The sequence below is a fragment of the Xiphophorus hellerii genome, chromosome 11 (assembly GCF_003331165.1).
Source record: "Xiphophorus hellerii strain 12219 chromosome 11, Xiphophorus_hellerii-4.1, whole genome shotgun sequence".
Lineage (NCBI taxonomy): Eukaryota > Metazoa > Chordata > Actinopteri > Cyprinodontiformes > Poeciliidae > Xiphophorus > Xiphophorus hellerii.
Window position 1 is genome coordinate 5,005,091 of NC_045682.1, and position 24,362 is coordinate 5,029,452.

Consider the following 24,362-nt stretch of genomic DNA (forward strand, 5'->3'; position numbering starts at 1 on the left):
CTTGAAAAAAGAACAAACAAGTTCTAACCAAAAATTCCACCAGACACAAACACACAAAACCGGCAGGTTTGTATAAAGTTTTATAAGTTTTATATCGAAAGAAATTGATTTGGAAAAATAAATATTTTACCTGATTTTACTTATATGAAATATTTTTTTCTTTTGATCCTTAAAATACCAAACGTTCCACTCCATCTGATGATGTAATTATTAAATATTAAATGTTTTTCCATCAGTTACTCAGTACTTTTTTTGCTCTTACTTGAGTAATTTCTTAGATTACTGTTTTTTATTTTTACTTGAGTTTTTATGTTGAAGTACTTCTACTCTTACTTGAGTTCAACTTTTGGTTACTCCACCACCTCTGAATATAACATCCATCCATCCATCCATCCATCCATCCATCCATCCATTCATCCATCCATCCATTTTCTTACACCCTTGTCCCTAACGGGGTCGGGAGGGCTGCCGGTGTCTATCTCCAGCTACGTTCCGGGTTCCGAGAGGCGGGGTCACCCTGGACAGGTCGCCAGTCTGTCGCAGGGCAACACAGAGACACACAGGACAAACAACCATGCACACACACACTCACAGCTAGGGAGAATTTAGAGAGACCAGTTAACCTGACAGTCATGTTTTTGGACTGTGTGAAGAAGCTGGAGTACCTGGAGAAAACCCAGCATGCACAGGGAGAACATGCAAACTCCATGCAGAAAGACCCCGGACCCAGGACCTTCTTGCTGCAAGGCAACAGTGCTACCAACTGTGCAGCTGAATATGATATCATATATTGAATATGAGTCTTTTTTTAGTTTGTTTGTATTGTTTTTACCTTCAATGAAATGTAAAAGTTTGAAAACTTACCTTGAAATTCTTAAAACGTGTTTGAATTTTCTAAAGTGTAAAGATCCCTGTATAAATGGAGCTGCTGTTGTGTTGAAAGCTTGAATTGTGCAGCAGTTGATCCAGTTTGGAGCATGTTGGGTTTGTGACGCTGCGTTTTGCGTTTTAAGGCTTCCCCCTCGGCCGCGGCTCAGAGCGACCGCTCCCCCTGCAGTCCCTTCCAGGAGGCGCCTCTCCACAGCAGCCCCCTGCAGACTCCCACCGCCGCCTCTCCCGGGTCCAGTCCGTGCAGCGCCGCGGCCTCTCCCGTCGGCCGGCCGCCATCTTACCACAACGGACACCACCGGCCTCCGCCGGCGCCGCACAAGAGCCCGTATCACAGTAAGATCAGCTGCTGTGTCTGCGGTGAAAACAAAGAGCTCGCAGAGATAAAATATGAACAATCTGAATGTTTCTCATTCCTTCAGGTCCAGTTCAAGGATCCCCTCAACCTCCTAAATACCCAGAGAGCGGCGCCGGCAGCATCAGACCTGTAAGCTACAGTTCAGTAACATCTCTCACCAGATGATGGCGCCAGAAAACAAAGAGTCACATAGCAAACTACATGTGTTGTAACGTTTGATTCCACTGTTTATTTTGGACAAACACTAAAAAGATTAATTGTATTAATCATGACTAATGGATTAGTGAAATAATTTCTACCTAATTGATTAATTGTAGTAAAGACTCAAAAACAGGCATTTAGTGAAAGAACAAAACTCAGAGCAGTAGTTAAACTCAAAACTCCCATATATATTTATTTTATATACTCCTATATATATATATATTTTAGCTTCATATAATAATGAATTGAAATGGTCTTTTTTTATTGTTTTGGTGTTAGAACTTTTTGAAAGCTTACCTTGAAAATGCTTGAATTTTACTGTAGGAAAAAGAGTGCAAGCCTTGTAGTATTATTTAGTAGTATTATTTCTCAAACTGAGAGTAGGGTGTGTTTTCATTTTTTTATCATGCCTGCATTTTGAAAAGCAACTTTGTTGTGATTTTGTCGGTCCTGTTGTGTGTGTCGCAGGTCCGTGCAGCTCCTCCTCCCCCAAAGCAGCATCCTCGCGGCCAGGTGAAGCGCCGGGAGGAGGTGGAGATCACGCTGGTGTGAAACTGCTCCGACACCGACACCCCTAAATAAACCGGAGGACGCTTGACGCCCTGAGAGAGCCTGGAGACGTCTGAAACCTCAGAGGGTCGGAATAATGTGCCTTTATCGTCTGTTTTTCCTGCTCAGTTAACGCAAACGAGGAACATCACCTGCTTTATCTGCATCTGGAATATTTACATTACCAAAAACAAAAAACACATTTCCTCCTGGTAAATTAAGGGAAGTTTACAGAAACGGGAACAACTCGTGGTCAGCAGAGTGGATTGCACTTTAAGGAACATTTTTGAAGCCACATTGACTTCCTGGAGGTGATCAGCTCCATAATTCACTGATTTTCAGTAAGTTTGGCCTCATTTAAACCAGTTCGCTTTAAATTTACAATAACTATCAAATGCAGAACAAGCATCTAAAATTTACCCTAAAGCTCATTAGAAAAACAAATGTATTAAATTTAAATTTGCATCCTTATCTTGTGTCTGGAAGGGCGCTGTCGCTTTTAGATTCAACACATAAAGTCCACATAAAACGTTGAAGTTCGTAATTTAAAATGCGGCTGAGTTGCAGGCGTCAATATTTTTGTACAGTGTAACAGAAAATGTTAGCTTCTCTCATTACAGTGTGATTCATTCTATTTTCTAATCTCTTAAAAAATGTAAACATTTAAATGCCAGCATGGAGATTAATCCAGAAACAGTGTCTCGTTAAAACGGCAATTTTCTCATTGGGAAAAAAGAAAATATATTAAAACAACAGAGTTTCCTTGTTAAAACCTTATAAAAGTTTTCTCCATAAAATGAGAAAAAGATGTTAAATAAATGGCACTTGTCAAAAATAGTAAAAATATTATAATGTGAAAGTTTTCTTGTTAAAAGAAGAAAAAATGTTGAATTGAAAAGCGTTGGCGCTGTAACGAGATATAAAAATACGCTCCTCTGACAGATTTCTTGTTTAAAAGATATTTTAGTTTTATTGAGATCAAATAAATCTTGTATTAGTATTTAGTGTTTTTAACATTGATTAAACCAGAATGTTTTCTCGTTTAAAACAGATTTTGCACAGGAATTTATTTCCTGGCAGTTAAGAGCTTCCGTACTCAACTAATGAATATGAGAGGCAGGATTTAGCTGCTGGCGCTAATCACCTCCTGGCTTCATATTCATTTGTTTTCCTGCTGAAAAAGAAGAGATAACTTCCCCACTGTCCATCTTTTCAATCCCAAGCTGATTAATACTGTGATAAACATTAAAGTTCGATTCATTTTATGGATATTTTGAGGCCATTCAGGCTTTTCTTGGCCAAAACCATGGTTTTAAATTCTACTTTCAACTTGTTTAGTTTTATTTTTCAAAGCACAAATAAGATGGAAATCGTCCTAAGTTAAAAATCTGTCAGAAAATTGAATAACTACAATGTCATCCTCATTTATTTTTTATGAAAATGCATTAAATGTCACACTTTTCCATTTTACAGATTTAAAATTAGTGGCAGATTGTTTTATTTTATTTTTTTACATTTTTATCAGAGCGATCTTTTGCTGGTAATTTTTTCATGTTCCTGATAAAGCAGCAGCTTCCTGATCACATGACCCGCCGATAAAATCAAACTGTGGTCTGATCCCGACTCCAGCTCGGCCGAGGCCGGTCCTCTCCGCCTTCAACGCATCGTAACTGCAAACGGTTACACCAACAAGGGAAAAGTGGCAATTCTGTTTGTTTTTCTCCTTTTCAGTGACTTCCTCTTTGTTTTTTTGTTGTTTTTTTTATGCCCTTGTTTTCGCTTTAGAAGCAGTTTAAGGAATCCTGTAGCGTAAACACACACATAGTGTAACGTCTTGTTGTTGTTTTTGTGTCCTGACGTCCAGATTTAGATGTTTCTGTGATGTTCGGGGTTTCTTCGCAGTCTGAGGAAAGAAAATCTGGAATATGATTTTAGGATTTTTCAGGTCTGGAAAAGTGGTCTGAAAAAAATAAGAGGAAAGAAAAAAAATCTCCAGACTTTGTTCCCTAAATGCTCAGCTTCCTTCCTTCTTTATGATCTCACTCTCAACCTTCTGTCTTTGTCCCTTTTTTCCTTCCTTGTGTCAACTTTCCTTCCTTACTTCCCTCCTTCAGTCCTTAAATCCATCTATTCTTTTCCATCCTTAAGGGCCTCCCTTCCTTCCTTCCTTTTCTCCTTTATTCCTTCCGTGTGTCCATTCTTCCCTTGCTCCCAGATTCCTTCCTTGTATCCTTTTTTCCTTCCTTTCTTTCTTGTATCTCTCTATCACTCCTTCCTTCCTAATGTTTTTATCCTTAAAATTTTAGTTATTAAATCTTGAGTTCCTTTTCAGTGGAAGCCATTCAGGAACCCTGCAGATCATTCAGATTGTTCCATCTTAACGTCTTTTACCATCTTGGACCGCTAGCCACCGCTAGCCGGAGCCACTAGCAGCTACTGGCTTTGAGATGCTAACTGTCCCGTTCCATAGCGAAGCACTTTCTTCACGTCTTCTTGTTCCCTCTCAGTATTGTTGATGTTTGAGGTTTGTTTGAAAGCCGTATTCGTATAAAAGCATTTATTTTATCAGCTCTTTGTGTTATTTAGCCTTAAATAGCCACCGTAGTGTCTTTACTGCTTCTGTTTTTGAAACATGAATAGTTTACAGAAAACTTGGAGATGGATATCTGTTAAAAAAAAATAAAAAATTGTAGCATTTTCTCTGTTTGTTTCATTAGATTTGGAAATAAAGACCTTTTTATTAAACAGTAGATAATTAGACCAGAGGGAAAGAGATATCTGTCAGCCTCGTTGCTGTGTTCTCGTTGATCTCCTTGAGATCTGAATGACATCAAACTTATTTTTGAAGTTTGCGTTTACCCTGTTGTATTAAAATAAAATCAGACTGACGTCTCGTTTCCATCAGAGACTTTGTTATTGTTGTTGTTTTAAACCTGCTACTGGTCCTGATTTAACGCCCAGTTCACTGATTAAATTCCCATGTTTAATGTCGGCTCTGCGGACATTAAATCTTCAGATTTACACACCAGTGGATGTTTGACTGTATTTATTGTGTACAAATAAATGTGAAATAAAGATAGCTTAAACGAAACAAACAAGACTCCACTCTCCACTCTGGTTTGTTGTGTTTTATATATTTTATATAGTGAAGTCTGCAAAGGACTCAGAACTTCAGGCATCTTCCAAATCTCAGCTTGGATTTAAGGGATGAACAGATGAACATTTCTGCAGTTTTTGTTTTTGCAACGAAGAGAAAACTGGACCATCTACGCTCCAAGCTTCACCTCTGGTCTTGGACTGGGGACCCCCAGCAAATCTTTAATATTCAGCTTAAGATCATGTTAAATAAATGGATTTTTTAGATACAGAGATAATAAAAAATTTTCCGTTGTCATACAAATTAGTCAGTTCCTTTTAAATGTTTGATATCTGAAACTTAATCATTTTAAGTGCATTTTAAGTGATTAAAATAAGTAACATTACTTAGTTGTTCAGACTTGGTTTTTTTCTCCATTTAGATATTAAAAGGACGCAGTTGTACCAAAAAATCCAGTTTTTGTTCTAAATCTTTAGTAGACACTGTCTATTTACAAATTAACTTGCTAAATTAGATTGTTGAAAACTCAATTTATTTCAGTAACTCCAGCACCAATTGAGTCGCATTGTGTAGATTAATTAGACAAAAACTGATGTGTTAACACCTTAATTTTGCTTAATCACGATGACTTTCTACTAACAGGAAATGGAAACCTCCCAATTAAATTTTGAATATTACATAAGACCAATTAAAAAAAATAAAAGCAGAAATGTGGGTTTAATGAAATGTATGTTATTTCATAAAGGTCGTTATTTCCTAATTGAAAGTGAATAGAAATTGTTTTGGTAACTCAGACTGCCATTAACACAGTCTGAGTGTTAAATCAGATAAGTTTAATCTGATTTAACTTCAAACAGTGGAAAAATTGTGTTTTTTTATTCAGTGTATAAGCTTCCAATTTCAACTAATTATAGATCACCCACTAAAGTCAGCTATATGACACTTCTTAAACATGTAGAATAAAATTGCAGTACTGAGGAAACACTTAAATACTTAATCTCTAGTGAAACATATATTGCTATTTTTAATCCAAACACATCCTAATATCCTGAAAGGGACAATTTGGGTTATTTCTATATTGACAACAAAAGTGAATGAATGGTTAAATATATCATTGCAATCCAAAAGAAAAGATTACAATTTATTTGAAAAGATACATGTTTAAAATGTATTTGTTTTCAGTGAAACAAATGTTCACGTCATTTAAGTGTAAAAAAACCAAAACATGGCACCTGTCTTATTAACATCGCTTGTTCCGGTATTGTTTTATTTTGTAACAACACCGGAAGTTGTGTGCACTCTCGCCGCTTGGGGCTTGACACTGGTGTGGAAAAGATGGCTGCTTCGGCGGCAACGGCGAGTTCTCCCCCCGGTTTGTGTCCAAATTACGCCGTGGTTTGCTCGTTCCTGGAGCGATACGGAGCCCTGTTGGACTTGCCGGAGCTCACCTTCCCTCAGCTGGAAAGATACCTGCAGGACACATCCTCAGGTAGGGCAAGAAAGCCCGCAGCAGGAGGCTCGGAGGACGCGGAGAGGCTCCTGCCTTGCATTAATGATAATGGGACTGAGCTAACGTGCTAACCGCTAATGTTAGCTGTTATTGTGTGGATTTTTTTAACCTTCGTGTTTACTTAAACTCAACTCAACCGCCTCCCAGCCATGCTATTCAAGGTTTTAAACGTCTCCCCGCCTATTTTCATTTTGATTAAAACGCAAACATGTCGATTTGTTCGATGTGTTCTGTCACTTTTTAGCTTTTGAATTGAGCTTAATTTTTCCCCAGCCTTTATCTGCTTGTCGTGCAACAACACAAGCATAAATGTGCGGTGAAAACACTGCCTGTGTGCCCGTGGGCGTGATGCGAGCTCTCGCAACGAGCGGTGTAAAACTGTATGCTGCTGATAAATCGGTCAGAGTGTTACACGGATGTTGGATTATGCACTTTATTTACAGTTAAATATATTCTCAGGTAGTGGATAGCTGAGCTGAGGCTAAGTTAGCCGCAAGGGTGACGAGGTCCGGCTTAGGCTTTCAAAATAAAACTAATTTAAATACCCAAGCAGACTTCTCGTCATGTATTTTCCTATTTACAAGTAACTTCACCAAGTACTTGTATTACTTAGGCAAGTTAATCTTTGTAAATAATATTTGAATCTATTTTAAATGTGTTTTTATGTTGTTTAAAATGTCGATACGTTGTCTTCCGGTGCTTATTGCGGCTAAATTGACGCTTTTCGTGCGCTTCCTATTTGAAGTGCTGCTGATTGGGGTTTAATTTCTACCTCTCATTAACATGTGCTCAAGCTGCACTGTGGAAACTTTATTTTATTAAATTAATCGTAATGAAAAGTCCTAAATGGACCCAACGTGATGCATTTTCTCAGAGCAGCGTGATGCGTTCATTAGATTAGGTTGAGTTTTTCTCCACTCCAAGGAGCTACGTTTAAATGCTGACATGTAATGGCAATAAATCATCTCAGGGGGGCGCTATGTTATTGTTTAAAACAATTTACAGCAACAGGTAGAGAAAACTCACCCCTTAATATTGAAAACCTGCAGCTTGTAATGTTACAGAATGTCTTTAGGTGTAAAATTGCCAGGATTTTAAATTCAGACATACAAAAAATACCTGATTTTATATTTTATTTTAAAATTTATCATCCTTTTATTTTCTTTTGAGTGGAAATCAACCCAAAATTACAGAAAAATGCTTTTAAATTTGAGTTTTTAATTCATCTTTAAGTTTGTGTGAGATGTTTATTTGTAAATTATGGACTGCTCAAACAAAATGATTTGGTTGAAATAGTTTTCATTTAACTGAACAGGTCGTCTCAGTCAAAACAAGTCAATTCACTCATGTGCTAGAAAGTAAATTAATAAAAAGGGCAAATGTCCTTTGTATTCATTTGATATCGACAATTTTGCGTATTTAATAAAAATATTACAAATGATATAAAGTTGGCAAGTTTGTTTATAGATCAGTAATAAAATTCAATCTTAATAAATGCTCTTGTGATAATATTTTATAATCCAAATATTAAGCATCATCACAAAGGTCATTTTTAAAATTATATAAGCTGAAATTTTGACATTTTCATTATTATTGCAGCTCTAATAATTGGGTATGATGTGTTTAAAATTCTGATTTGTACTGAAGTTTAACTCAATTTTATTGCTTTTTTTTCTTATAGATGCAACTTCATTTTTTTTAGCTTATATATAAAAATATATATATATATTTTAAGCCTAAAAAAAATTGGCTTTACTAAACTAAATAACTAAATTGTTTGGAAAATGTTGCCTTATATATATTTTTTTTATTATTTGTTTATTTTTTTACTTTTATCTGCAAGGTAGTTTTTTTCTTATAGATGCAACTTTAAGAACTAGTTTTTTAGTGCAGTGTTTCCCAACCCTGGTCCTCAAGGCTCACTGTCCTACATGTTTCAGAGGTTTCCCTGCTTTAATGGCCTCATTCAACTGACTGCAGTTCAACAAACGCCTGTTAATCAGTCGTCAATTGAAATCAGCTGGAGTGAAGCAAAGAAACATGCAGGGCAGTGAGCCTGGAGGACCAGGGTTGGGAAACAGTGTTTTAGTGTGTATTTTTTGTATACATATAATTGTAAGAATATGTCTAATTATTAGTGTAAATAGTCTTTCATAAATTCTTTTTCAAATTTAAAAATATAAAAAAGGTAGCTCTTAAAATAACCAAAAATTTCTTATTTATTCAATTTGTTGGTTTTCTATCAAGGTAATAGGTTTACAGTGTATTTTTATTATTTTTAAATCTATATAATAGAAATTGTATGTAATATATAGTTTTGTAAGTCTAATGAATATAATTTAGCTGCAGTTAAACTTTTATTTTTTTCTCTGTTATGTTTTAATTATTTTTTTTCACTGATTTATTTAATCTGGATTTGCTGTTTTTAGATCTAGAGGGACTCATCCAGGCGTTTATCTTTCTTTACATTTTCCTCCTGTGAAGCACTTTCAATTGCCTTGCAAATAAACTTCTCTTCTTAGAACCAAATATTGATATCGGCCCAGAGTTTCAGGTCGGTGAATCCACGGTGAGGAGGAGTCGGCATGTTTAAAAACTTGTTCATCTGCTCAGATTCAGGGGTGAATCTGTCACCCGGGTAACGTTGCCCTGTCTCCTCAGTTCCAAAGCTGCTGGTTGATCTCCACGTCAAGTTGCTGAGGAAGATTGGGAAGTCGGTTTCTGCAGACAGATGGGAGAAATACCTCGTCAAGGTAAGCGCTCAGCCTCCAGGCTGTTTAGTGGGAAAGGATGAAGTTTGCTTTTGTCATTTTAAATGTCTGCAGAAGGAAGAATGGAAGAAATAAATGTGGTTTTCATTCTGTTTTATGTAATATTTACATAAAAGGCTGGACTCTCTGGTAGAGAGGAGAACATTACAGAAACTCAAGGCTATTATGGATAACACCAGCCAATAAAACTCTTCAACTCCTCACTGTAGACTGGAAGGAGGGCTAACAGGAGTACAATAGAAACAGAGGGACTATAGGATCGGGGGTTAATGTAAAAAAAAAAAAAAAAGAATTTAAGTACAGTGAACCCTCGTTATAACGCGGTTCACCTTTCACGGCCTCGCTGCTTCGCAGAGTTTTTTGTGCAGTTTTTTTTTCTTCACAGTGCATTGTGTTCTGCGTCCTGATTGGCTAAACAGCCTCCACGTTTCTTCTCTACCTGTGTGCCAATAACATTACGGTATTTAAATATACATAATACAGCTTAGCAAATACTTTTGCCCAGAAGAAGGCTTCTTTTTGGAACGTAACCCCCGCTAAAAACGAGGGTTCACTGTATTGCTGTGTTGTCTGATGTGTTGGTGCTGTGTGCGAGACTGAACCACAATTTTCCTGAGGGTAGGATTCTCTGTTTCTCGTCTGACTTTTTCAAGATGATAAAATAATATTGAATTGTCGGGATGAGTGAATTTTAAATGTTTTTTCTTCATTTAATAAGAAATTGAATTATTTTTGTGTACTTTAATCTATTTTTGATAGTGGATACAATAAACTTTAGTTGAGTGAAAAATCTGCATAATGTAACCATTTTCTTAATCCGATTAATCGTCAGAATAATCGATTACTAAAATAATTGCACTTTGCAATACAATATGTTTGGCAGCCATAATCCAACTTTGCTTTTATAATAAATCTTTACTGTCATTGTTGCAAGAACAACAAAAACCAGTTTAGCTGCTCTCTGTGCGTTGCAGCATCTAGACTGTTTATCTTAGTTTATCTTATTTTGACAATATCGTTTTCAGATTTTCTAACTCCACGCTGGGTAAACCTGAATCCTGACTGAACTGAAATTAGACCAAAAAAGAGAGGCTAGCTCCAGGTCTGAAATGAAAATTTGTCTGAAGATCATAGAATCCAGCTTTTTGCCATCAGGTCAAAGGTGAAACTGAGAAATGCTTTTGCATCAATCAATCCTGAACCTGAGCGCTAATTTCTATCTTTTGTTCATTTTTCCAGTGTAACTGTTCGTTTATAAACATATGTAAAGACCAACGCTTAAATGCAGAACAAGTCTCAGTCTTGACGCATCATAAAACAGCAAAGTTCTGTTGTCAGCTGCAGATTTTGCTTTAAAAATCAACATTTTCCCAATTTAGATTAGAAATTAAATCAAGAGGCAGTTGGATGACAGTTCAAAGTTATAAGTACATGAAACTTTGCATGTCTTGTTTCTGTGGCATTCAATAATAACATTAATAAAATAGAGTATCTGACATTACTGGAGTTAATAGATTAATGGTTTCTCTTGGTAAATAGTTTTTATTCCCAGGAGTTTGAGTCGGTCAGTTTTGTTTTTGTTGCAGATATGCCAGGAGTTCAACACAACCTGGGCGTGGGAACTGGAGCAGAACGGATACAAGGAGCTGTCCATGGAGTGCAAGACGGACATCCTGAAGGTAAGAGTCTGCTGGGCCGACTAATGGACAGTAAAGTTTATTTCTTTATGCGTTCAAACTCAATTTAATTTCAGTTGATAAAACTCAGCAGGTTTGGATTCGTCTGCTACAAAAAATGACCCAGTCCCTTCAGGATTTCATCATTGTTTGTATTTTCTTTGTTTCTTACAATAAAAATCACAGATTTTGTGAATTTTATTTAAGAAATATTTGCAAGGTATTTTACAATGTTTCTTCCTCACTAACCTGCTTCTATCTGCATATATGAGGGGAAAAAAGCCAAGCAGACAGATTGGACACAAACGTTTTTAATCTTTGAAGAACTTAAATAGCTCAATTTTTGTTACTCGACTTTAAGTAGACATTAAGTAAGGATGAGGCAGCAACGACCGAGTATAATGGCCTCGCTAAAAAAGAAAAGCAAAATAAAATTACAAAAATAAAGTCAGAAAATTATGACTTTATTCTCAAAATATTACTTTGTTGCCATATTAGGACTTTATTCTTGTAATAGTTTTACTTTATTTTCTTATAACTTTATTTTTGTAATATTTTGACTTTATTTTGATATTATTGAGATTTTATTCTTGTAATATTTTAACTTTATTCTTGTAAAAAAATTTTGCATCATTTGCCACATTTTCCCTTGTTTCCCTTCAGTATTTATGCGAGATCCAGTTTGACGAGAACGTGAAGTTCAAAACCGCCATCAACGATGAAGACCCGGACAAAATGCGGCTGCAGCCGATTGGCCGAGACAAGGACGGGCAGATGTACTGGTTCCAGCTGGACCAGGACGACAACGTGCGGGTTTACGTGGAGGAGCAGGACGACCTGGACGGCGCGTCGTGGAAATGCATCGTCAGGTCGGCTGGCAGCTAAATGCTCCAACCACGGTACAACAATGTCTTGATGTCGGCAGACTGATCAGTGAAATGTGTTTATTTTTTCCTCCTTTAGAACCAGAAATGACCTGGCTGAAGTTGTCGCTCTCCTAAAGACACAAATCGACCCCGAGCTGCTGAAGAGAGACCTGGAACTGAAAAGTAAAACAGAGGGGGAGACGGACAAAGACAAAGGTTGGACTGCTGAAGCCTCATTTTTACACGCTGATCATGAAATAATCAACCATAGGAGCACATTTGGAGATTAATGGAGGAAAAATCCACTTCATAGTTAGTTTATTCTCTCACAATAAGCAATAAATAAATTAATTGCATTATAAGGCGCAATCATTTTCTCTACAGACAACAGTCTTTAGAGAGACCCGCCCCTTTAATATCGTTGAAAAGCCGACATTTTGAGAAACGCTGCAAGCATTTGACAGCCTAACGAGACAGTTAGTTTACATTACCTGTCCCTTTTGCCTGTTTTCCCTGTCTAAGCTGAAGGATGATTATTTTTCAGAATGCAATTTTGGTCACAGAGATTTCATAATCCATTTTAAATATTGTTGTTTTGTTTATTTTTATGTTTAATGTTTTCCAGTTCCACTGTAAATGTTTTTTAGAATTTTTTTTATCTTTGAATTGGTGTACCAGGATTAATAAGCCTATACTGTTGTTAAGTTGAAAATGGTCTCAAAATAAAATTGTATGGTTTATCGCCATAATTTCTGGAACAATTTATTGTGACAAGGCTACATAGAGTCTTGATAAATTAGGTTTTTGCCTATTAGCCGTAACACAAATATTAATGGAAAGTTCAGTGGAAGAAAAGAATCACATTTTATTTCTGTACTAAATGCCAAGTTTATTGCTGTTCATTTAGACGATTTTTCCTTCCACTAAACTTTCCATTCTAGGATACAGCTCTCTGCGTGACCACAAAGGTGGACATTTATCGTATCAATGAAAATATTTTGATTTGAAAATCCAAAATGAATTTCAATTCATTTTTGAACTGAAATTCAAAGATTTGAATTTGAATTCAAATGTTTAATTTTGAATTGAATCCAAAGCCATCCCTCATCCGTTGTCTTGTTTTTAAGGCGGCACAAAAGGGACTGACGATACGTCGGATGAAGACCTGAAAGACAAAAATGAAGGGACAGAAAACTCGGAGGTGAAACCAGAAGCCAAACTGTCACTAAATGGCGTCATCGAAGCTAAACTGGAGCCAGAAGTTGTTTCAGAAACCATCAGCGCGAAGGCTCCAAGCATCAAAGAGGAGCCGATGGAGGTGGCGGACTCCAAACTGCTTCCGACCGACCCGACGCCGCCCTGCGCCGCCGTAAAGGGAGAGGAGGTGAAGAAGAGCGGCTCGGAGGAGATCCAGCAAACCCTAAAAAATGACCAGCAGGCCAAAATCCCACTGAAGAAACGGGGAATGAAGTTCAGCGAGGACTTTGGGGAGAAAAATGGCACCATCACGGCACAAAATCCGTCTGTTCCTGAGTCAAATCCGGAGCAGAAAGTCCAGAGAATAAATGATCAGGTGAACGGCGAAGTTCTGCCTCCAGTGGACGGAGAACCCGAGAAACAGAGGAGTAAAGACAAACCCACGGAAAACCTTCCTGCTGGCGGCAATAAATCACTCCGGGACGACTCGACAAGAACGGAAGAGAAGAAAACAAAAAACAGAGAAACAAACAAACCTCCCCAAGAATCAACGCTGGCGTGTGAAGACGGGGACAAATCATCCAATCAGGAAGAGGAGGAGAAAATGGATGTATCCAAACCAGCAGAGGTCAAAGTGAGAGAAACAGATGAAGCAAATCCTGATCTTACATCTGCAGAGTCGGAGGGAAAGTCATCCTGCGTGGAAACGGATGCATCCGAGTCGAAAAAAGAGTTGAGTGGTGGCGAGTCGGATTCATCTGAAGCGAAAGGCATGAAGGAAAGCATCAAAACTATAGATGTGGATCTTGCAGAGAAAGTTTCTGCAGAGAAAGATCTGGCAAAAGATCTTGTAGAGAAAGATCAGATGATAAAAGATCCTCTAGAGAAAGATCAGACGATAAAAGATCCTGTAGAGAAAGATCAGACGATAAAAGATTCTGTAGAGAAATATCAGACGAAAAAAGATCCTGTAGAGAAAGATCAGACGAAAAAAGATCCTGTAGAGAAAGATCAGACGAAAAAAGATCCTGTAGAGAAAGATCAGACGATAAAAGATCCTGTAGAGAAAGATCAGACGATAAAAGATCCTGTAGAGAAAGATCAGACGATTAAAGATCCTGTAGAGAAAGATCAGACGATTAAAGATCCTGTAGAGAAAGATCAGACGATTAAAGATCCTGTAGAGAAAGATCAGACGATTAAAGATTCTGTAGAGAAAGATCAGACGATAAAAGATCTGTCAGAAAAAGTTCTGGTGACGAAAGTTTCTGCAGAGGAGGATCCAACAGAGAAAGACTCTGCAACGAAAGATTCAATGGAAAAAGATCCTGTGGCAAAAGATCCAACAATAAAGGAGCTAACGACAAAGGATCCGCCAAAGAAAGATACAGTGACAAATGATCCTGTAGAGAAACATCAGACAAAAAACTTCTCTGCAGAGAAAGATCCTGTGGCGAACAATCCGTTGATAAAAGATTCAATGGCAAAACATCCTGCAGAGAAAGTTTCTGCAGAAAAAGATGCTGTAGAGGAAGATTTGACAAAAGTTTCTGCAGAGAAAGATCCTACAAAGAAAGATTTGACGACAAAAGATTCTGTAGAAACAGATCAGACAAAAATTGTCTCTGCAGAAAAAGATTCTGTTGAGAAAGATCTGGTGACAAAAGTTCCAGTGGAGAAAGATCCTGCAGAGAAGGATTCGACAAAAAATGTTGTGTCAAAAGATCCAACGATAAAAGATTTAACGGCAAAAAATCCTGTAGAGATGGAGTCTGCAAAGAAGGATCAGACGACAAAAACTTCTGCAGAAAAGGGCCCTGTGGCGAAAGATTTGACAAAAGATCCAACAATAAAAGATCATGCAGAGAGAGATTCAACAAAAAAAGATTCTGTAGAAACGGAGTCTGCAACGAAGGATGTGCTGAAAAAAGTTTCTGCGGAGAAAGAGCCTGCAGAGAAGGATCCTGTGGCTAAAGATGCAATGAAAACAGATTCTGTAGAGAAAGATCTGTCGGAGAAGGATTCAACAATAGAAGATCCTACGGTAAAGGATCCTTCAGATAAAGATCCTGCGCAGAAATCTGCTGAACCTAAAACTACAATAATTCAGTGTGCGGATGCAAAAACAGACAAACCAATAATCACTGACATATCAGGAGAGAGAACAGAAGCACCTCATGTAAACAGGGACAAATCAGAGTCATGTGCAACCAGCAGGAAGAGCGACGACGTCGAAGAGGTGAGTTCAGAAAATCAGCAGGATGTAAAGAAAGATTCAAACTGCAAAGATGGTACGATATGCGACTCCAGGCCAACAAGAGAAGAATCGGGTGATGAAAACAATCGGACGAAGATGCAAACCGACGAGAAAAACTCCGAACAGAAACCCTGCAAACGGACAGATAAACCATCCAGTCCTGCCGAGAAGAAAAAATCCCCCAGAGAAACAGAATCTAAACGGAAAGAGGAGAAAGTGTCGTTGGCAGCCAAAGACCCACCATCAGAAAATAAGAAAGAAATTTCACCTGACAAAGGAAAAGAAGAGGACTCCCAAAAAAGTGAAATAACGGATGAAGAAGCTCAGAAGCAAAACAAAACTGAGTCGAGTCCAACAAATTCAAGCAAAGAATCCGAGTCGTCAAAAGAAACGGAGGAAAAACAAACCAAAGGAGCAGCCGGCGACGCGCCTGCAGACTGCGGCAGGAAACCAGAACAGGTGCGGAACGGCGACGGAGGCTCTCCGCCACAAGGGGGCGCACGCCGACGAAACAAGCCACCGGCGCTCAGGAGGAGAGCCGAGCTGCAGAGGGAGGATCGCCACGGCGACTCGGAGTCGGACACGAACACGGGGCGGTGTCTGAGGCGGTCGCCGAGGATCTCCAGGCCAACGCAGAAGGCTGTGGAGGTTCAGGAGAAGAAGATGGAGAAACCCCCGCCCACTCCTCTTCCTCAGGACCGTGACGAAGACCAAGACAAGAAAGAAGAAGAGGAAAAAGCGGATGTGAAGACTGTTCAAAAGAAACCCAAAGAGAAAAAGGCTGATCAGGAGGGCCAGCCAAAACCCAAAGTAAGATCAATATCTGATTATTATTTCTGATCATTTCTAAACCGATTCAGGGATTTATGTTTTTTTTTTAACTAAATTGAGTTGTTTTGTCTTCAGGGGAGAAAAAGACGGAGAACTCGGTGGTCCAACACTCGAACGCGCAGGAAAAGGAAAAACTCCGACGAGGAGGACGAGAACAGCGAGGAGTCATCGAGCGAGGAGGAGGAGAGCGAGGAGGAGGACGACAGCGACGAAGACTACAAGGTCGAGCGAAACCGAAAGAGGAGGAACCGGAACCGGGAGAGGCGGAGCTCGGACTCTTCCACGTCTTCCGACGACGATCTACCTCCAAACGACGACCCCTGCAAACACTGTGGTCTTCCAAATCATCCTGAGCTGGTGGGTGGGCGGGGCCTCTGCTGGTCTGCAAACCTTCAGCCATTCCTTGAGATATTAATTTTTTTCTTGATCACCAATTAATGCAGACAAAACAAACAGCACAGATTAACAATCAGAGGTATTGATCTGCAAAATAACCAATCAGATGAGCAAAGAGGAACAAGAAACAACAAAGGAGAAACAGACAAAACACAGAACAAGTGTTGTCACAACAAAAATGAAATTCTTCATATATGGGTTAGAATACTGTTTTTCTTTTGTAATCATTTCCAGAGTTTTACCTTGAAATTAATTACTGAGATCTGCAACTAACAATTATTTTACTAATCGTTTACCCTGACTATTAATCGATTAAGTTAAAAGTATTTTTCCACCGATGAGGTGCAGTCATGAGTCAAAGATACTTTAACTTTAGTTAGTTATATTTGCTCATTGCAGGCATGAGTATTTTTAATATTTTTATATATTTTAGAGTAAAACTATCACCAGATAAAACCAAAAATTGTCCCTATGTCTGTAAATCGCTGCCTGATTGTCATGGAGAAATAAATACTTCTAGGTTTATAGAAAAAAAAGAGACAAAAACATCCTTAAAATGAAAACATTGACATCAAACGGAGCAGCAAAATGTATCCGGATGCAAACAGAATCTTTTCTGTTTCTTACTTGATCTGACCGTCTCCTCCAGATCTTGCTGTGCGACTCGTGTGACAGCGGCTACCACACCGCCTGCCTGCGGCCGCCTCTCATGGTCATCCCGGACGGAGAATGGTTCTGCCCGCCCTGTCAGCACGTACGTTCATGTCAGACTGTCGCTGACCAAAGGTAGCAGTGGGGAAGAGCTCTGAATGAGGGATAGATGTTCTTTTGTTTCCATCTGCAGAAGCAGCTCTGCGACAAACTGGAGGAGCAGCTGCAGAACCTCGACGCCTCATTGAAGAAGAAGGAGCGGGCCGAGAGGAGGTGGGACTTTCTTCTTCTTCTTCTTTTAATCAAAGTTCTCGTTTCTGATCTCCCGCTGACCCACTACAGGCTTCTACAGGTTGTCATGGTTTATGTGCCTCTGTAGACCAGAAAATGATTTAAACTGTTATAAATGCCCCCAATGACCTGATTGGTCGACCTAAACAGGAAGTCTGCTTTTGACCAATTATCACTAGAGCAGCTTTAGCCCCACCCACTGGCTTTAAGAAGGAAGACCAACATAAAAATTTGCAATATCTTGCAGCATCCAGCCGTTATCTTCCCCCACTGGGGGAAATCCTGGAACATATCAGAAAATATGTTTTTATCAGTTACATATTTGGGTTTAAATGTAATAAATTTGTATTTGTTTACAGTTTTAAATAATTAACATACTCCATTAGTCATTTAATAATTTGCTTTTTTATTTTTTTTGGCATTTCTGGACCTCCATACTTGACTGTTTTTCATTTGATGCATTTAATAAGTTCACATACATTGTGCTTTCTGTTTTAAGCTATAATCACTGAAGATATTCCTGGCAAAAAACACATTAGAATAATTTTTTTTAGGGTTTAATGAGATGTACCAAGCAAAAGAATCCATATGCAGTTTGTTGTTTGGTTTTTCTGTTTTAAAACAAAATCACAAGAAGAAAAAAAACCTTTTTTTTTTTCGTCTTTCCTTTTTCAAAATGTAATTTTGAACAGTGTGAAAATGTAATACATCCGTTGTCCAATCCATGATTTCCCAAATGGTGCACCAACAAAATATAAAATAGTTTTTGCTGTAACTATTAAAATAAAAAATCTGAAATTTCAGTTTTTCTCATTTATTTTATAAACAACTAAAACACTTTTTTTTCCTTTATTATATTTTGAAATGGAAAAACCAAAACAACGAATCATAGTTTTAAAATCATTAGTTTTGTTTCAAACTGCAGCTGCTGTTTATAATTGCGCCTGTTTAATGTGTTTCCCACTTGTGCAGGAAGGAACGGCTGATTTATGTGGGGATCAGCGTTGAGAACATCATCACGCCTTCTGTAAGTACAAACCAGGCCTGGCCGGACACCAAGTTGCTCGCCTGCTCATGTTTGTGAAATAAAAGATGTTAAACCCGTCGCAGGTGGAGGTGGAGCAAGAAAAACCTGAGATCGTCATCAAGGAGAAGAAAGAAGCAAAGCGGAGTAAGAGCTGGGGCCGCAGATCGACGAGGGCCAAGAAAACCATCAGCTACAGGTCAGAGGCAAACATGCAGAGGAAGGAAGAACACCCTGTTTCCAGGTTTTAACGGGAAAATAAAGGTCATACACCCCAGATTTTATTTAGATAAATGGAAGTTTGTGAAAAACATATGCAACTTGTGCAACATCTCGAAATTTACAGAGTGGAATAGCAGCTTTATTTGACTACAGAAAGCATCCAGAAGGGGGCGCACACGCTGAATAAAATGTGGTGGGATTACTAAAGAAAGTGGGCGTACTTTCTTTATGCAAGACATTTCAAACATTACATTTTATTTTGGTTCACCTGGTTCCTTCTGTAGAACACTACCACAAAAAATATTAATAACACAGTAATTGATTATATATAATAGCGAATTAAAATGGTCTTTTCTATTTAGTTATTTTTTTATTTCCAAAGTGTGATGCAGAAAAGGTTTGAAAACTTGAAATTCCTTGAACTTTACTGTGGGAAAGCGTACGAACCCTGAACCAATTTGGGTAAAACTGTAAATGTTGTGATTTAAGTTTTTATTAGCCCGGATTCATGTTAAAACTATCCTTGTGAAAATGTTGGAAATTGTTCTCATATTTGAGATGGTGATTAAAATCTTACTTTTTAAAGTGTGCAAACTCATTAATGTGAAGTTTAGCTGCGTACTGATGCATCACATGACAAACACACAGTGTGCCAACGACTGTTTTCGTTTGACAGATTTGATGAATTTGATGAAGCAATCGAGGAGGCCATTGAGGAAGACATCAAAGAAGCAGAAGGCGGAGGTAGGAAGGATGTTTAATACTTTGGGAAGTCAAAAGCAGCTTTTTAATATTTGTATTTGGTATTTTTACATAATAATTATTAACGCAGGAGCCGGTCGGGGTAAGGACATGGCCAACATCACGGGCCACAGAGGCAAGGACATCTCCACCATCCTGCAGGCGGAGGAAGGGAAGGAGAACGGCCGACCGCCGCGACCCAACGCCGCCCAGCGCAGGAAGAAGCGCCGGCGACTCAACGACCTGGACAGCGACAGCACCGTGGACGAAGAGGAGAGCGAGGAAGAGTTTCGCCTCAGCGAAAGGTACGTTTCAACCCCTCGGTCTCGCCCTCAGCGCCGTGGTTTCCCGTCTCCACTGAACTCCTCGTGCTCGGTTTCAGTTCGGAGGAAGAGTTTGTCGTGTCCGACAACGAGACGGAGGCGGAAACGGAGGCGGAGTCGAACGGCAGCGACCGCGGCGGGCGGCGCCACACGTCGTCGTGGAGCAGGAGGCCGCAGAAACGCAGGCAGAGCTCCAGGAAGAGGAGGAGACCCAAGTGGTACTCAGACGATGAAGAGGAGGAGACGGATGACGAAGTGGAGGAGGACGACATTGGTAAGAAGATTCTTTTAATCGGGTTGGACTTTAACTCTTTGATGTTTGGCTGATAAATGTGAACAAGGGAGGAAATGAAAATGAAACTTCTGTAGATTAACGGGGCGCTAAGAGGGCTGGAGTCAATAAAAATGATGTTTTAAGGATAAATCCGACCAAAATAAACAGATTTTCATATGATTTTTAAAGGAAGTTTGGGTTTGAAATACCAAGTTTTCACCTCTGCTTAATTATGAAGAAAATAAAATATCTGTCCGTCTGTCATCGGTTTATTGTTTATCGTCCACCTTTCGTCTCCATTAGTTGGTCAAACTGTAAATTCAACTATTTATTCATCATCCATCCATCAAGCTAGGAGTTCTAGGAAAAGCTAAGAAAAAAAGTGAAAAATCTTTTTAACTTTATGCATAAAATAAAACAAGATCCCTAAATCTAAATAAATATACGTCTTAAAATCTTGGTTCCAGATTTTTGTCAAAAAACATTTATAACAGTTTATTTTTACTAATTGAGTCTTGATTTCCGCTGCAGAGACGGAACGGTCGAGTGACTACAGCGACAGCGACCTGGACATGAGTCGGCGGCGGTCCCGGCGGAGCCACAAGAAGGAGGTGAACTACTGCGAGACGTCGGGGTCCGAAGGCTCTCAGGGCGGAACCAACCGGGCCAAGATGAAACCCAGGCGGTGCCAGGACAGCTCCGACAGCGACGGTCAGTCAGAAACCGTCTCTGCTGCTGATCGGACCCAGATCAGCCCGGTTCAATCTGACGATTAATCGATTATTCTGGTGATTAATTGGATAAAAATGGGGCACAATATGCAGATTTTTCATTTACCCACATAAACTTATTTTATACAATATTAGAAATACATTCAAAATACAAATAAATAATTCAATTAATTTTTTCAAACAAACAAAAAAATAGACATTTTGTTGCCTAGAATGTAATGAGAGCATTCCTTTAGCTAAAAGTGACACTTGAGGAGTTCTGGGTAGAACAGGTTTACAGAAACGGGTTTTAAATTTTTAACTGCAAAATGTATTTTGTACAGTTTTGGTGAATAGCAATCGTACACTCCAATTAACGATTAATTGGTTACTAAATTAGTTGGCTATTATTTCATCAATTTATCACGATTTTTCCATTTAATCATTTCAGCCCGACTGTTTTTTCATGCAACGTTTTTCTTCCTTCCAGCGAGTTTCTCCAGAGACTCTGAAGACGAGTCGAAGGACCTGAAGGTGAAGCGAAGAGTCGATTCCTCAGAAGAAGACTCCCGGCGCAGGCGGCTGGCGCTGAAACGCAGGCGAGCGTCTCGAGACTCGGACTCGGACTCTGACTCAGACGACTCTTCAGAGGAGGATCGGCCCATACGAAAGCGGGTGAACCGCATCGACTCGGATGACGACGACGATGAGGAGGAGCAACAGCAGGAGGAAAAGCCGAAGGAGACGAAGGTGGAGGAGGAAGAGAAGGAAGATTCAAAGGGAACAAACTCGTTGGACCGCCGCCCGGCGGAGAAGCAGCCTGCAAACGGACAGAGCGAGACGAAGAACTTGGACGGCGTCGCCGCTCCACACCTGGAGACGCCTAAAACTGTGAGTTCCACACCGGCCGCCGCCCCGAACGGACTGGCAGGACAGGAAATGGCGGCGCAGGACGAGGACGAGGACGACCTGTTAGGAGTCACAGACTTGGTGGACTACGTCTGCAATAATGAACAATTGTAAAAAGACAACAGAAATGGTGTACCGTTTATTATTTTTATTATTTTTTTGTGGTATTGTATTTTTATATTGCTTAACTTTATTATTCCCTCCCCCTTCCACCAGTTGTTGTCGTTTTTATTTCGACATGGAGCTTCTTTCTCGACGCCAACACATCATCAGATCCTCCACTGCCAAACCTGTCGTCGGTTTTCCTCCCAGCTGGTTTTCTCTTTTTGTAGATTTTTTTATCTGTTGAAGCACTAACATACATTTACAAAATCTGGCACTGAAACGGTTTGTTTTTTGAACAGTTGGTTACTGTTGGATTGCTTGTCTGACTTAAAGTATCATTCCTTACTAAAGTTGCACCGATTGCAGCTTTCCGGCTGATTGACGATCTTTGGGGGGGGATTTGTAAATTAAAATGTGTTCAAAATATCTAAAAGGAAGAAATTTTATTCAAATAAATAAACCCAGTTGAAATTTTTTAGCGCCCAAAAATAAATGTTTTTTTGTACAGTGGAGTTTTGATTTCTTGGCTTTGTCCTGTTTTTAGCTTCTCTGTAAATGACATATTGAATAAGCTAACCCTTAAAACAGCTGGATGATTCCGGCCAGCATCTGGAAATCTGTTCTTCTTTCCCACCATCCGTTTTCCATCCGCCTCGTGTTCAAGGTGCGAATGCATCCGAGTGACCAACCTGTTTTTTGTTTTTTTTTTCACCCCTCCCTCCTTTTTGAACTTTTGTATTTGAGTGATAGTGTAGATTTTTGTATATTGTATACATTGTGTAATTATTTGAATTCTGTGTATTGCCATCAGCACCAGTGGTGAGCTCTCCGTTATTGAGAATTGTTTTGAGGAAATGAAAGTTAAACTATTGTCCCTCCTAATCCTCAGATCTCGCAGTGTCTTCATATTTCATTTATTTTTTTTATTTTATTTTTTTTTGTATATCTAAACCATTATTTGAGTAAAAATGTAAAGTGTCTTATTTTTATGTACATTGTCCCTCATTGCATGTTTAAAATCATGCAGCTCCATCGTAACATTGTTTTCCTCGCTCTTCTTCCCCAGATCTTCCAGCACTTCTTTTGTTTTCATAATCTTGAACCCGAGTCGGGTTTTCTGGATTTTATCCCCAAAGGTTCAAAATTATGAGAAGTCTGTGTAATAAGCAGCTTGGAAGTAAAACTGAGACGTTTTTCACAGGAGGAATGGACGCAAAAAATTCAAACCAATGACTATACTGACCTCTGCTGGAACCAGTCTGTGTGTATATGTGTAGTTTTTGCTGTAATATATTTAGAGGCATTTTGTAATCATGGAAAAGGAAATATATTGGGCAATTCTATGGGATTGCATGGGTTTCTATTAGGTTTTTTTTGTAGGGAAGTAACATTGGCACAACAGGTTTTATAGCAAAATCAAAAAAATCTGGGCATGTTTTACAGATGTGTGTCTCCTGACCTGTTTTGTTGGTGCTGAGGACGTTGTGTCATAGGCAGGCGCTGACCAAGTGAAGGGATGGGATGACCTGATTTGAGAGAGAATATTGTAAAAAAAAAAAAATTGTAAAGTTTTCTGGAGCGCCGTCTCCAGAGGATAAGTTGCTCTATTGACCGGAAACACGACTTCCAAGAAGAAACAAAACTCTACGAGCTGCTTACAGTGAACACAAATGTTACCACATCCAGTCTTCAGCTGGACAGAATTTAACGAACCCAAATATAAAAGTTATAATAATAAAATGTGTTCTGGTGGGCTGAGCTGAGAAATGTGTTGATGCGTGTTGCATAGAAACAAAATGAGAGCGCTCAGTGAAAAAGACCAGTGCCAACGACTGAAGTGTTAACTGTTTCCTTTTTACCTCATGATGAAGCTGGAAAGAAAGAAACTGTCCACTGTGCATAGTTCCTAGTAGACGGATTGTGTTTTGTCTGCTATATACTTTTGTTTGTTTACTGCTATTTCTTATGGATCGGCTCTTGTACATTTCTTATAATAAACTGGGTTTTAAGCCATATGTTTGTCTTGCTCTGCGTTTTCTACTGAGTTAATCAGTGAGCACATAAATGTTGTATAACATGTAAGTTTTCAGAATGCAGCTCAAACTAGAAATCTTTAAATATTTTCTTTACTACTAGACTTAGTTTGAGAAATACATCAGTTCAGTTAAAAAGTGCAATAAATCAATTGTTTTTTTTTGTATAGCACATTTCAGCAATGCAGAAGTTCCAAGTCCTTTATGCAGACAGTCAACTTGGGACAATAGTAGATGATAAACTAAACTGTGAAACAGACCTTGGACATGTTTACACTTTAACTGATGGTTATGGTTTTTACCCTGAGGACTGGGACAATATTCCAGGCTGGAAACTTGGCCTTAAAGCTAAATGTAATCCTCTTCAACTCTGGTCAGATTGCAGCTCCTGTTGTTCCTGTATGCATTGAGTATCTGAACTTCTCCAGAAGGACATGACGCACTCTGAAGGACAACAAAACTCACAATTTATTATAATAATG

General features: G+C 38.9%; 2 protein-coding genes across 2 annotated transcripts in view; both read left to right on the forward strand.

The window, feature by feature from the left end:
- The window catches only part of LOC116728338 (F-BAR and double SH3 domains protein 2-like), a 43,555-nt gene extending 38,464 nt beyond the window's left edge, over positions 1–5,091 (forward strand). The window contains exons 18-20 of the mRNA XM_032576381.1: positions 1,014–1,224; positions 1,311–1,375; positions 1,916–5,091. Coding sequence (XP_032432272.1) covers positions 1,014–1,224; positions 1,311–1,375; positions 1,916–1,999 — 360 coding nt within the window. The 3' untranslated portion in view covers positions 2,000–5,091. The remainder of the gene's footprint in view (positions 1–1,013; positions 1,225–1,310; positions 1,376–1,915) is intronic.
- Positions 5,092–6,403: 1,312 nt separating this feature from the next.
- On the forward strand, positions 6,404–23,862 carry rsf1b.1 (remodeling and spacing factor 1b, tandem duplicate 1). Its single transcript, XM_032576376.1, has 16 exons — positions 6,404–6,582; positions 9,265–9,356; positions 10,961–11,053; positions 11,714–11,919; positions 12,014–12,132; positions 13,044–16,180; positions 16,277–16,558; positions 17,247–17,351; positions 17,442–17,521; positions 18,512–18,566; positions 18,650–18,762; positions 19,462–19,529; positions 19,618–19,831; positions 19,909–20,123; positions 20,655–20,834; positions 21,324–23,862. Exons 1-16 carry the CDS (start codon positions 6,429–6,431, stop codon positions 21,854–21,856), a joined length of 5,646 nt encoding a protein of 1,881 aa, XP_032432267.1. The 5' UTR covers positions 6,404–6,428; the 3' UTR covers positions 21,857–23,862.
- The last annotated feature ends 500 nt before the right edge of the window (positions 23,863–24,362 follow it).

Bases quoted from the DNA above. Each gene is read 5' to 3' on its own strand.
- rsf1b.1 (XM_032576376.1), top strand. From the start codon at position 6,429: ATGGCTGCTTCGGCGGCAACGGCGAGTTCTCCCCCCGGTTTGTGTCCA. The intron at 17,352-17,441 runs GTACGTTCATGT...TTCCATCTGCAG, and splicing joins TCTGCCCGCCCTGTCAGCAC to AAGCAGCTCTGCGACAAACT. The intron at 18,567-18,649 runs GTAAGTACAAAC...AACCCGTCGCAG, and splicing joins AGAACATCATCACGCCTTCT to GTGGAGGTGGAGCAAGAAAA.